This window comes from Cutaneotrichosporon oleaginosum, assembly GCF_008065305.1.
Source record: "Cutaneotrichosporon oleaginosum strain ATCC 20508 chromosome Unknown ATCC20508_contig04, whole genome shotgun sequence".
Classification (NCBI taxonomy): Eukaryota; Fungi; Basidiomycota; class Tremellomycetes; order Trichosporonales; family Trichosporonaceae; genus Cutaneotrichosporon; species Cutaneotrichosporon oleaginosum.
The window spans coordinates 879,510-892,172 of NW_027072173.1; the positions used below are offsets into that span (position 1 = coordinate 879,510).

The window sequence follows — 12,663 nt, forward strand, 5'->3', positions numbered from 1 at the left end:
TGTCTAATTGTAAAGCCGCCGCCGCCACCCATTAGCCATGCCAGTCACCCAGCGCCGCCGAGCTCCGTTCCTTGATTCCACTAACATGTGCTGCTGGCGCCGGAGAGCGCTTCGAGGGCTGCGTCGCTCGCTTTGAGCTCTCAGAGCTCCCCACGGATAGTCTCTGCCGGCACAGGAGAGCCCATTTTCTTCCCCACGGCTGTCCTCGTGCTGTCCTCCCTGCATACCCCTCGTGTTGCCATCACTCATCTCGTCGTCGTCGTCGTCGTCGTCGTCGCGGTGCTAGCACTCTTGTCTCTTTCTCTCTCTCTCTCTCTCTGTCTCTCTCTCCCACGTCCACGTCCACGTTCACACGTCAACAGCACTCTCCCTCTCCACACCGTTCGCCACGCCCGCGTATCCCCCGATCCCCCTCCTACACACGCATCTCTCCTCATCTCCCACTCCCATCATCCGTCCTCTGTTCACATCCGTGCAGCTCATCTTGCGTCGCTCCCGTTCCCCCCGTTCCCCCCGTTCCCGCCTTCCGTGCCCCTAGCCGTTGCCGGTCTCGTCGGAAGTGAACAGAACAGACACTCTGAGCTCTCAGCGCGCGCCAGAGTTTGGAGGAACGGCACTTCCCTTGGTTTGCCCCTTGGAGCTCCCCTTTCCACCTGTTCCCGCCTAAAACTACGGCATCGCATCGCGATAATTGCTCTGGTCGTTGCTCTTGTTGCTCTCTTCGCCATCGCCATCCAATTATCCATTTGCCACTGGAACAACGACGACACTAGTAACTTGTACTCGACTCGTACATCTTGCTTGATTCACGCGATTAGCTACACCCACACAACACGCACGGACACTGGAATTGCACAGACGCCGTCTTCGCTCGTGCATATCCCTCCTCCACAACGCCCTCGTCGCCCTCGTCGTCGTCGTCGTCGACAAGGCAGCAGCCTCTCTCTCCGTTCTCCGTCTCAGGCGCCCCCCATCCTCGACTACTCTCGCTCCTCTCGCCAGTCAACGTACGCCGCCGCCCTTCGCCTGCCACGCACGCAACACCTTCACCAGTCTGCCTCTGACACCGAGAGACAGGCGTCACACAAACACACCCCACGATGGCAGCAATCAGCCCAGCCCGAGGACGGTTCGACTACCACGGCCACTCGGCCATGCATCCGTAAGTCTCGAGTCCCAAGTCACACATACACAAGACAAGTGGCGCACTCGTGGGGTGAGACGGCAGGGGCAAGGCGCAGGGGCAACGTCTTGGTCCAGTCCATGGATGCGGTATCCGCATATCTCAATCTGCAGAGAGCTGCATCCCCGTCTTTGTCGTCGTCGTCGTCGTCGTCGTCGTCGTCGTCACTTCAACGGGGAGGGCGCATGGATGAGAGCTGCGGCTGTGGCGCCACGATGGAGGATGAGTAACGAGGGCGCTAGAGGCGAGCAAGAAGGCCCGTGCTTTCTGAAAGAGTCGACGAGGATCTGGGTGGCGGCGGTTGACAAGAAGAAGCAACCGAGGGGGGGGGAAGGGGCTGCAACGTCGCGCTGACACCAATTTGCTCAACTACTCGATTCCATCCTCAACATCTCTCTCTCTCTCTCTCACTCACTCTCTCTCGCCATCATCATGGCCCGCTTCCCAAACTTCCCTCTCATGATTCACGTCGCCGCCGCTTCCGCCGCCGGTCGCCCACACATCGCCGCAACAACCTCGGCTTCCCCCTCCCCATCCCCCTCCCCCTCCCCATCGCCCCCCTCACCTTCCTCTTCCTCAACGCCCATGTCTCATCGGCCTTTGTCTACGGAACATCCCACTCCCCCTCCCCCTCGTCGGTCTCTCCCCCACGCCCTTGTCCTTGCTGCTGCTGCTGCTGCCGCCGACTCGCACTCCCCGACAACTCCAATCTACAGCACTTCTTCCCTTCGTGACCCCCCACCTAACACCACCCCTCCGGGTGCTCGCAGTCCCTCTCCATCCTCCGTAAACCCCGGCGACCTCGACCGCGAGGACCGCAGGAAGGGCAAGGGCCGTGAGCGTGACGAACTGTGAGTGGCGCGTGGCGCGCGGAGCGCGTGGGCAGTGGGCAGTGGGCTGTGGAAGAGACCCACTTTTCCAGTGCAGTGCACTACTAACACCCCAGCGCCGACGACGACCACTCGCGCCCAGAGAAGCGCAGCCGCACTGGCCCGGGAAGCGGCCGCAGCGGCCGTCCCAGTGGCGACTCGCCCCCCAGCTCCAAGGGGACTGCAAACTCGCCACCCCGCGACACACAGCCTACAACTACCACCAAAAGCCGCCCAGCTAATCTCGCGCCTATCAAGCCTATCGGTTTTGCCGCTTCTCGTGAAGCTCGGGGACGTGACGACGGCGGCGACCCCCCTGTCCCATCCCCAGTGGTTCTTGGCTTCGACTTTAAGAGCATCGACGGAGATCAGTTGAAGACTGTTCGCGACACGATCAGCATCAAGGAGCAGCAGCAAGCATTGATCGCCCAGAGGCGCAAGGAGATGGCAGCGAGCCAGCCTTCGACGCCACGCGAATTGACATTCAAAGGTTGGACCCCAAAGGATCCTGAGAAGCGCGGCGTTGGAGCACGCCGTGAGAAGACGCGCGATAAAGTTGAAAGGATGAGCATTGTCACCTCTGCAAGTGACAAGGACGTTGTCCCCGGATCAAAGAGTGCCCCGCTCAACCAGGGTTTGGCGTCGCAGCAGCAATCGCCTAGGGATCCGCCCTCTGGATCGCAGACGGCGATGCCTCAACACATCTTACCGCCCATGCACTACCCCGGCCATCCTCACTCGGCTCACTATATCCCAGATCCACGTACTGCGCCCCTCTCCCACACACGTTCTGGGCGGCCAGAGGAGAGCAATTTTGCTCGCCAGCAGCAGCCGTACCACCAGAGTCAGGCGCAGCAGCAGCAGCAGCAGCAGCAGCAGTTGCACCGTTCGAGCGTGTCGGGTCAGCCATCCGCCAGCAGTGCGTCGCGTCGTGACATGCGCTACCCACCAGAGCTTGGTGCGCGTCCCCCACAGCAGCAGCAGCAACAGCAACCCCAACAGCCGAACACTGCTGATCGCCGCAACTTCTCCATCCCCTCTTTACACACTGGTGCTTCCCACTACCCACCTTCTCCTCATGGTGCTACACACCCGATTGGCCCGGGGCCGCCCTCTGCGGCAATGCGCAACGGCGCGGTTCATCGCCAGAATGGCGGGTATTCCATCAGCCCCTCGCCGACAAACCACGCGCGTGAGCAGTTCCTCGGCCCCTTCAACCAGATGTACGACCTCCTGTCCAGCATCGAGCAGCAGCGTTTCCAGATGCAGGAGGTACTGCACCGCTCCGAGCAAGCGTACACGAACCAGATGGCGCAGTCGAGCGAGTTCAAGGCCACGGCGAACAGAGCGTCGAGCTTGCTACGGACGCTGCAGGAGAGTGCCGACTCGCTCAAGGAGATGGTGCGGTACGAGGTGGACCGCGCGGTCGCGGCGGACCGCCGTGAAGTTGATGAGCTGCGCGAGCGCATGCGCGCGCTCGAGGAACGCCTCGCGCACAAGTAGATCCGACCATGCTGTCCAGACCGCCTCGTCCTCTTGTTTCTTCTTTCTATTCCTACGCGTACATCGCGATTCTTCTATTTCGGGACACACAAGCGCCGGTGTAATTTTCAGTATTGCTGTTTGGGTATAGTGATGCATTCTGTCGTGACGTGGGGTTAGTCACGGCGAGGATGAGGATGAGGTGCTGGTGGTGGTGGTGACAAAACTGTGCGTCAAGAAAAGTTTGCTCAGCTGCTCGCGAGATCTCGCGGTCACGGGGATCGCTGTCACAGCGGCTGACTGACCGCCATTCCAGATGACCCCGAGCTGCGCGCATTCAGTCGCCATTCAACCGCTCGCCGAGTTCTCCATCGAGGAGCTCTGGAGCTCTAGTCAGCGGTGGACGGTCCCTGACACATGAAGACCGGTCGGGTACTCATCCTGGAATGTGGCACACCTCGTTCTCAGCCTACCACAGACGAGCCGACATGACGCCGTCTTTAAATATCTTTGTAGTTTACGCTGAGATCTCGAGAGGTGTACAAAAGCCTTGACTGGAGTGGGTGGTTGGTTTTCAGCCCTCTTCACGACTGTTCCCAGCCTCATTACCACCTCAGCAGCGGCGCACCACTTGTTGTCCACCTGTTCCCAGCAGTCCCCCACCCCCCTCACACACCCCCGCCATGTCTTCCGAAGCCCCCGCCATGCCGGCCGAAGCCCCCGACTGCGCCGCAGCCTTCAGCGAGAGCCACTGGGGCCTGCGCATCGGCGCAATCTTCATCATCCTCGCCACGAGTCTCTTCGGCACCGTGCTCCCCATCGTCCTGCGCCGCAGCACTGTGGTCCCGCGCCCCGTGTTCGACTTTGCGAAATACTTTGGCTCGGGCGTCATCATAGCCACAGCCTTCATACACCTGCTCGCGCCGGCGTTTGACGCGCTCGGCTCCGAATGCCTCTCGGGCACATGGACGGAGTACGACTTTGCGCCGGCGCTCGCGATGGTCTCTGTCTTCGCCATGTTCTTCGCCGAAGTCGCGGCGTACCGTATCGGCTCGCGGCGGCTGGCCAAGCTCGGGCTAGTCAGCGCACATGCAGACGCGGGCGACGCGCACGCACACTCGCACTCGCACTCGCACTCGCATTCCCACTCGCACGCACACTCGCAAGCGCACGCGCACGAGCTCGACAGCCTCCCAGAAGATCACGTCACGGACCCCGAGCTCGCCCTCGCCCTCCCGAGCAAAGAGGAGGCGAGCGAGACGTCGTCCCTCGCACCAGCCGAAGCGGCCGCGCAGCTCGTCGCCGTCGCGGTCCTCGAATTCGGCGTGATCCTGCACTCGATCATCATCGGCCTCACGCTGGCGGTGAGCGACGAGTTCGTGGTCCTCTTCATCGTGATTGTCTTCCACCAAATGTTCGAAGGGCTGGGTCTCGGCTCGCGCCTTGCCGGGCTGCACCTCCCGTCGCGCGAGTGGGCGCGGTACGCCGCCGCCGTCCTTTACGCCGTGTGCACTCCCGTTGGCGTGGCCGTGGGCCTCGGCGTGCGCCGCACGTACAACGATAATGGCGAGGCCAAGCTCATCGTCTCCGGCGTGCTCGACGCCATTTCCGCTGGTATCTTGCTTTACACTGGGCTCGTGGAGCTGCTCGCGCACGAGATCCTGCTCAATCCGCGCATGATGCGCAGCTCGGACGCGCGCCTCGCGTACGTCTTCGTGTGCATGGCGCTGGGGGCGGGGCTCATGGCTCTTCTGGGCCGCTGGGCGTAGCCGAGGGCGGCTGTACGATAGATAGAGTATAGAGTCTTATGCCTGTATTGCTATTTGCTGCGATTGATTAGAAGTGCCTGAAGACGCCGAGAATAGACACTGGAGATATCACGACCGGTCGGGCCCTCGCTCGTCTGAACGTCTGATTCTCGGCGTTCGGCGCGGAGCGGACGCAGCCGGCGTTGTGGATGGATGCCGTGCTGCGCTCGCAGCTCGTAGCTTGGCGGACTGAGCGAGCATTCCGCACATGCTCAAGTTGGGTGTCATGCTCCGGCCCAGCTGAATAAGCGACCCAGTCATCTGCAGTCCTGCGCTTTGACACTCACCATGCTCCCCCGCCTCGCACGCGCCATGTCGTCGACACCGCAGTACACGCTCTACACGCTCTGCGCGAACGCCGAGAAGACGCTGCCGAGCCACTCGATGCACGTGAACAAGACGAAGAGCGATTTGGCGTGAGTGAGCGTTCCGTGGCCTCGGACCGTCTCCGTGCTGTCCTCCACGCCGCTTTCTGCATCCTCGACTTTCTCTCTGTGCACGTTTATCCTGTGCCCGCTCGCCCTGCGGGCTCGCTCGGACTCGCTCGGCCCCGCTCACCCCAGCATCCTCGGCATCCCCTACACCGAGACGAAACTCACCTTCGCCGAGATCCGGGGCGACCTCGCGCGCGCGAGCGGCAACGACAAAGTGACGGTGCCCACACTCCGCGCCGGCGACGAATACGTCACGGACTCATTCAAGATCGCTGAGTGGCTCGACGCGCGCGCGCCCACGCCCACGCTCTTCCCGACGCGCGACGCGCACCGCCTCGCCCGCCTCCTCTCGGCCTGGACGGACGGGGACATGGCGCTGAGCATCCGCGAGCTCTTCCGCCCGCTGTTCTACGACCTCAACGACGCCGCGTCAAAAGAGTACTTTGTGCGTGTGCGATACCTGGGCCAAGCGGACGAGTTGGCGGCGCACCGCGCCGCGCTGCGCAGCCTCCCCGACGTCGAGCGCAAGGCAGTGCGCGCGCGCGCAAGCCTCGCTGTCCTCGAAAACTACCTCTCCCACGAGGAGGGCCCGTTCATCCTCGGCCGGGAGGCGAGCCACGCCGACTCCATCGTCTACGGCTGGTACTGCTGTTCGCAGGTCAATGCGCGCGTGGTCAACCCCCGCTTGTGGTACCATGACAGCCTGCCGCGCGTCGCCGCGTGGGTCGACGCGATGAAGGCGCGCACGGGGCTCGACGTCTCGTTCCCCACGCCCGAGGGGTATGCGTATTAGCATGAGTTCGTACATTGTAGACACTGAAGCTGTTCTCGTTGTGCCGCAAGAGCGGGATGGAGGCCGGCGTACCCCAGATCGGGCCGAAAAAGCCCCGGCCCGGCCGGTGACTAGCATTCCGCGTCGATGGACTTACATCTATCTGCCCATCCTCTCCCAACCACCATCCACCTCTTCCGCACTCCATGGCCGCGCCGTTCCAGGACGCCGTCGTCCTTTTCGTGCGTCATTCGTTTCCGCGCTGACACCAGGGCGACTCCATCACGTCGCAGCAGTACGTCCCGGGGTCGATGCAAGCGCGGTTCTGCGGTGCGTCCTCCCATTGCCGAGCTCACACAGACGCGTACCGCCGCACGCTCGACATCCTGAACCGCGGATACGGGGGCTACAACACGCGGTGGTACGTCCCTCGCGGGCTGCGGGCTTGCTAATACAGGGCGCGCCAGATCTTCGACACGATCTTTGCGAAGGCCGACGAGGCGGGACACGTGCCCGTCGTGCGCCTTGTCACGATTTGGTTCGGTACGTCCCCTCCGCTCCGTCTAACGCAGGCGCGAACGACTCCGTCCTCCCCGACGCGGAACAGGCTGTGGCCCAACATGTCCCGCTGGACGAGTACGAGGCCAACCTCCGCTTCTTCCTCGAGGGCTTGACGTCGCCCGCGTCGCCGTATGCCGTCGCGCACGCGCGCGGCCTCAATATCGTGCTCGTGACGCCGCCGCCGTTGTGTGTACCCCTCATGGGAGGCGGGGCGTTCGCGCGCGAGCGCGAGCCCGCCACGACGAAGGCGTATGCCGACGTCGTCCTCCGTCTCGGGGAGGAGTACGCGGGCAAGGCGGGGGAGAATTGGCGGATCGGCACAGTCGACATGTGGGGTGCGACACTCAAGGCGGCTGGCGGCGAGGGCGAGGAGCTCGCCAAGTATTTGAGGTGGGTCGGATCGGCGAGGTAGAGTGCCAAAACGATTGCGAAGAAGGAGGGCCCTGGTCACTCTGACATCAGCGACGGCCTGCATCTCACGAGCGAGGGATACGCCGTCTTCTGGGACGAGTACACCAAGCTCGTCAAGACCGTGTTCAAGGGCCGCGGGCTGGACTGGGAGAGCCTCGACGACCTGCCGCTCCGCATGCCCCCGTGAGTCGGGCGCGAGCGCGCTGACGGCAGCTGGGACACGGTGGACGCCGCGCGGCCAGATATCCTCGCGGGCATGCGGCTGCCGCCCATCCGCACGCAAATATAGGTCGGGCGATGTACTGTTTACCACAAGTCTTGGCATGGCTATGAGCGGGTCCCGGCTCGCGCCAAGTGATCGGCACACATGGGCGATCTTGGAGAGTCTGGAGAGTGAGCCGGCGCGCGAGCTTAGCACCAGTATGGGCAACCACTTCTTCAGTGTTCTCCAGACCGTGCGCCTGGCCATCGAGAATATTGGCGTCGTGCCCGACATACTTACTCGTCATGTTCATCGGGCCCGCTGCTTGCTCCGCTCTACGTGCACGCTCCACTTTTGTTTTCCAGAACTGCGCGCATTGATGTGATGCTGACAAAGATCGGTGTGCCGTGGGAGCGTGGTGGGACTGTCTGGATTGCTGGCAACAACAGCTGGTGCCCTGTCGGTGGGATCGACTGGAGCATTCAGCGTGTTCCTGCCGCCTGTTCCTGCTAGCTCCCCTTTTCCTGCCGGCCTGAGAATAATAGTCTCGCCCATTCAGAACTGACGCCCGACGGCAGCTCAACCCGTGGCCCACGCAGCCCCACGTCCGTCCAAAATCTAGAGCATGAAACCAGTCGTGATTCCAGATGGTACCTCTATCTTCATGACATTCCGCGCACACCCTCACATTCTTGGAACCCGATGCGCTCCGCCTCGATAACCTCGGGGACAGATTGTGACACTCAGCGAGCCCCAGGCAGCAGCGAGGATACCGAGACAGAAGCAGGCCAAGAAGAGCCGGGCCACCGACGGTGTCGTGCTTGGCAGAGTCGCGCCGACGAGAATAGCGAAGTAGCGACCACTGCGTGCCTGGAGTCTTTCGTCACATGTCGAGGGTAGAGAGCGTGGTCGGCCGACCAGGCATTCCATCTCTCCGACCGCGCCCACACATATACCGCCAAGCTACTCTGCGACCGCCGCCCGGCGCCGCACCAGGGCGTCCGAAGCAGATGCGGCACGGAGCCACGCGCAGCATCGGGCGTGATTCGTGGCTGATGAGGATTTTCTCGGTAACTTCGCTAGGGCGGCCGAACGCCCTGAGCTTGGCTATCTGATAATTTCTACGGCCGGGAGGATGCTGAGATGAGCATTTTGCTGCGCTCCACTGCGTCGATGCTTTAAAGCGGCGACGAGGCGGCTGGAAGAGGTGAGAGCGTCCCACCAAAATGTCACAGCCACAAGCACGTATGGCGCCGCCCACGATCCCGTTCGAGCGGCCAGAGTTCGAGACGCGGCCGTCGGAAAAGACCGACATCGAGGCCGGCGAGGTCAAGGAGCCCGTCGTCGCGGACAACGCTAGCAGCATCGAGCAGGGCGCCGGGGTCACCAAGATCGAGAGTCTTTGTGGGTTGCAAAAGAGGACGGGCTGACGTTAGACCTCGTGTTCGGGAAGGGATGGAAGCTCTGGCTGCTCTGGGGCTCGATCGCTCTCGTGTGCTACGTCTACACCCTCAGCAACAGCACGACCTACACTTGTGAGTCGGTTTCTGTTGCCCAGCTAATCGCAGACGCATCCTTCGCCACCTCGTCCTACTCTGAGCACACCATCATCGGCACGATTTCCGTTGTGACGGGCATCATGGCTGGCGTTTCGCAGCCATTCATCGCCAAGGTGAGCAGTGCTTTTGGAGTCCGCTGACAACAGATGGCCGACCTCCTCTCGCGTCCCTTCGCCCTCTCTCTCGCTGTCTTCTTCTACACTCTTGGCTTCATCCTCGTCGCGTCCTCCCGCACCGTCCAGGCCGTTGTCGCCGGCCAGGTTATCTACACCCTCGGCACCTCCGGCATTACCCAGGTGACGGGCATCCTCATCGCCGACATCACGAGTCTTCAGTGGCGTGGCGCCGTCATCGGCGCCTACTCGCTGCCGTGGGTCCTCAACGCCTTCGTCGCAGGCTACATCACCGAGGGCATCAGCGCCTTCTCCAACGACGGCTGGCGCTGGGGCTACGGCATGTTCTGCATCCTCGTGCCCGTGTGCATCGCGCCGTCCCTCGTTGTCCTCTTCTGGGGCCACCACCGCGCGAAGAAGCTCGGGGCCCTCTCCCTCGCCTCGTCCAGCTACGCCCGCGAGGCTGTCCTCAAGGGCACTGAGCGCCGCTCCCTCCTCGAGAACGTCAAGTACTACTGGAGCCAGATCGACGCGTTCGGCCTCCTCCTCATCGGCTTCGCCTTCGTCTGCCTCCTCGCCCCGGCTACGCTCAGCACCACCGCCAAGGGCGGGTACACCAACCCCTCCCTCATCGCGATGTACTGTGTCGGCGGTGTGCTCGCCATCGCGTTCATGGTTTGGGAGTTCCGCTTCGCCGCACACCCCATCATGCCCCGCCGCGTCATGAACCGCACCTTCCTGTGCTGCATCGCCATCGACTTCCTCTACTATTTCACCGGCTACCTCACTGACACATACTACCTCTCGTGGGTGTACATCATCAAGCCGGGATGGAGTGCGCGCGACTACACATACTTCTCGAACATCTTGACTGTGGGCCTGTGCGGCTTCGCAGTCCTCTCGGGCCTGATCCAGCGCTACACGCACCGCTACAAGATGCTGCAAATCGCGGGTCTTGTCATCCGCGTCATCGCTGAGGGCATCAACTTCCTCGCGGTCAACGGCAACCAGAGCGACGCGGTGCTCATCGTCTCGCGCGTCCTCGTCTCCATCGGCGGCGCCATCACCGTAACTTCGACGCTGGTCGCGACACAGGGCTCGGTCCCGCACGCGGACATGGCGCTCGCCGTCGCCATCCTCAACCTCTGCACGCAGCTCGGCGGCTCCATCGCCTCGGCCATCTCCGGCGCCGTTTGGAACAAGCAGGTGCCCATGCGCCTCGAGCGCTACCTCGGCGACATATACAACGAGACGCAGCGTGCCGAGATCTTCGGCAGCATCCTCGTCGCGCGCGCCACCGAGCCCCACGACCTCATTGTGCGCGCGTACACCGAGTCGCTGTACGGCCTCTTCCTCGCCGCCCTCGTCGTCTGCTTCCTCGCCCTCGTTGCCGGATGCCTCACCGTCGACTTCTACCTCGGCAAGGCGCACAACACCATCGAGCCGCACAAGGAAATTGTGCTGCGTAGCAAGGAGGAGACCGCGGACGAGGTGATTGCCGCGCGTGCCCGCGAGGCCGAGGAGAGGGCCCGCAGGCAGGTCCAGGGGGCCAACTAGATAGCCTACTAGAGCATTATAATATACAAACCCATGCCACTCTCATTGCGAAATCAGACAGCTGCAACTCATCGCGATACCAACTTCTGAATGCATCCCTAACGAACTAAACCCAATACCCTGCGCGTACTACCACACGCATACGCCTACTCGAGAACATCGTACAGCAGGCGCTCGTACGCCTTCCACACGCTGACAGTCGCGGTTTGGTCGAGCTGGTCCATGAGCTGGGTGCCACAGACGGCCTGGAAGTCAGCTCTACTCATCCTGTCGTCCAGATACTCACAACAATGCCCGTGGCGGGGTCGATCCAGAACTTGGTCTTGGCGATGCCGCCCCAGAAGGCGGTACCCTTCTTCCTGCCGTTCTCCGAGTCGTCGTCGTTGACGCAGAGCGCGAGCGAGTGGTGGGTCTTCTCACCCGATGCGAACTTGACCTCGGTGTCGCCGAGGAGCGAGATGATCCCTCCAAGGTCGCGGTAGCAGGTGTGGCTCTTGCCCTCCTTCTCGCGGGGCGGGAGCGCGTTCTCAAACAGCATGGGGTACGTGGACTGCTTGATGAGCCCGTCCTTGTCCTTGCATTGGAGCACGTGCCGGAGGATGGTCATGTACTCGCGGGGCGAGCCGATGAGGCCCGCGCCGCCCATGTGCAGCCCAATGTCCTCGGGCTCGAGGGCCGGCACATCACGGAAGCCGGCGGTGTGGATGAGGTTGCGCTCGGGCGTCGCGTCGCGCCCACACAGCTGCATGAGGTTCGCCTTGATTTCCTTGGTGGGGTAGAACGAGATGTTCTTGACGCCGCACGGCCCAAAGATGTGCTCGTCAAAGTACGCGCCGAGCTTCTGGCCGGTGATGCGCATGACGAGCACGCCCGCCCAGTCGATGCCGATGCCGTACCCATACCGCGTGCCCGGCTGGAACGTGAGGGGCTCGACGAGGGCCTCGATGCCGACGTTCTTGTCAAGGAAGCCCGGCTTCTTGTTCATCACTTGCCAGCGGCCGATAAGCTCGGGCGTGAGGAACGAGTACGAGAGGCCGGAGGTGTGCGTGAGCAGCCGGCGGAGGGTGAGCGGCGTCGTGCGCGGCACGAGGCGCGGCGTGCCGTCCGCCTCGAAGCCTTCGAGGACGGGCTGCTCCACGAGCTCAGGCAGGTGCTTCTTGATCAACTCTTCGTCGTCGAAGTCGACGAGACCCTTCTCCCACAGTTGGATGCATGCGAGCGACGTGAGGAACTTGGTCTGCGAGAAGAGCTGCACCGCTGCGGTCAGCCATGCCCGGGAGGGGGGGGGGGACGCACTCGTGTTCTCGTCCACCTGGCCCTTGTCCGGCTCGCCGTGCACCTTGTCGCCCTTGGCGTTGTAGTAGATCTCGCCGTCGGCCGTGGACGCGCCGAAGAAGATGGCAGGGATCTTCTTCTCGGCGACCTTGGCGTCGAGCAGCGCGTCGAGCTTGGCCTTGCCTTCGGCGGAGAGGTGCGGCTTCGGGGTGACTGTCATGGTGTGATGGAGAGAGTGGGCTGCGTACCGCCACGTCCCCACCAGTCAGTCACGTTTATAGTCGCAGCAAGCCGCAGCCACCTCTGTGACCTCGCGGGACGCTCCAGGCCGATTGTTGTGATTGCCGGTATCGGTATGGGCCCCCAGCGATTCCCCACCGATGCCGGCGGCCGGCGGCCATGTCCGGCACCTCATACCCGGCATCCGGCCAGCCCAC

The 12,663-nt window shown here is 62.8% G+C and overlaps 6 protein-coding genes across 6 annotated transcripts; 5 read left to right on the forward strand and 1 right to left on the reverse strand.

Annotated features, from left to right (window-relative positions):
- Positions 1–1,768: 1,768 nt before the first annotated feature.
- Positions 1,769–2,038, forward strand: COLE_04806 (uncharacterized protein; the record flags this gene model as incomplete). Its single annotated transcript, XM_018422429.2, has 1 exon — positions 1,769–2,038. One exon carries the CDS (start codon positions 1,769–1,771, stop codon positions 2,036–2,038), a length of 270 nt encoding a protein of 89 aa, XP_018280887.1.
- Positions 2,039–4,238: 2,200 nt separating this feature from the next.
- On the forward strand, positions 4,239–5,303 carry COLE_04807 (uncharacterized protein; the record flags this gene model as incomplete). Its single annotated transcript, XM_018421218.1, has 1 exon — positions 4,239–5,303. The coding sequence occupies one exon, from the start codon at positions 4,239–4,241 to the stop codon at positions 5,301–5,303; it is 1,065 nt and encodes a 354-aa protein (XP_018280885.1).
- Positions 5,304–5,630: 327 nt separating this feature from the next.
- On the forward strand, positions 5,631–6,569 carry COLE_04808 (uncharacterized protein; the record flags this gene model as incomplete). The annotated part of the gene is made up of 2 exons (XM_018422428.2): positions 5,631–5,758; positions 5,906–6,569. 2 exons carry the CDS (start codon positions 5,631–5,633, stop codon positions 6,567–6,569), a joined length of 792 nt encoding a protein of 263 aa, XP_018280884.1.
- A 1-nt stretch (position 6,570) lies between these two features.
- COLE_04809 (uncharacterized protein) lies at positions 6,571–7,809 on the forward strand (the record flags this gene model as incomplete). The annotated part of the gene is made up of 3 exons (XM_065626369.1): positions 6,571–7,499; positions 7,572–7,703; positions 7,734–7,809. The coding sequence occupies 3 exons, from the start codon at positions 6,571–6,573 to the stop codon at positions 7,807–7,809; spliced, it is 1,137 nt and encodes a 378-aa protein (XP_065482310.1).
- A 1,160-nt stretch (positions 7,810–8,969) lies between these two features.
- Positions 8,970–10,951, forward strand: COLE_04810 (uncharacterized protein; the record flags this gene model as incomplete). The annotated part of the gene is made up of 4 exons (XM_018426475.2): positions 8,970–9,126; positions 9,159–9,257; positions 9,291–9,394; positions 9,428–10,951. The coding sequence occupies 4 exons, from the start codon at positions 8,970–8,972 to the stop codon at positions 10,949–10,951; spliced, it is 1,884 nt and encodes a 627-aa protein (XP_018280882.2).
- A 262-nt stretch (positions 10,952–11,213) lies between these two features.
- Positions 11,214–12,446, reverse strand: COLE_04811 (uncharacterized protein; the record flags this gene model as incomplete). Its single annotated transcript, XM_018419723.2, has 2 exons — positions 11,214–12,208; positions 12,248–12,446. 2 exons carry the CDS (start codon positions 12,444–12,446, stop codon positions 11,214–11,216), a joined length of 1,194 nt encoding a protein of 397 aa, XP_018280881.1.
- Between the last annotated feature and the right edge of the window lie 217 nt (positions 12,447–12,663).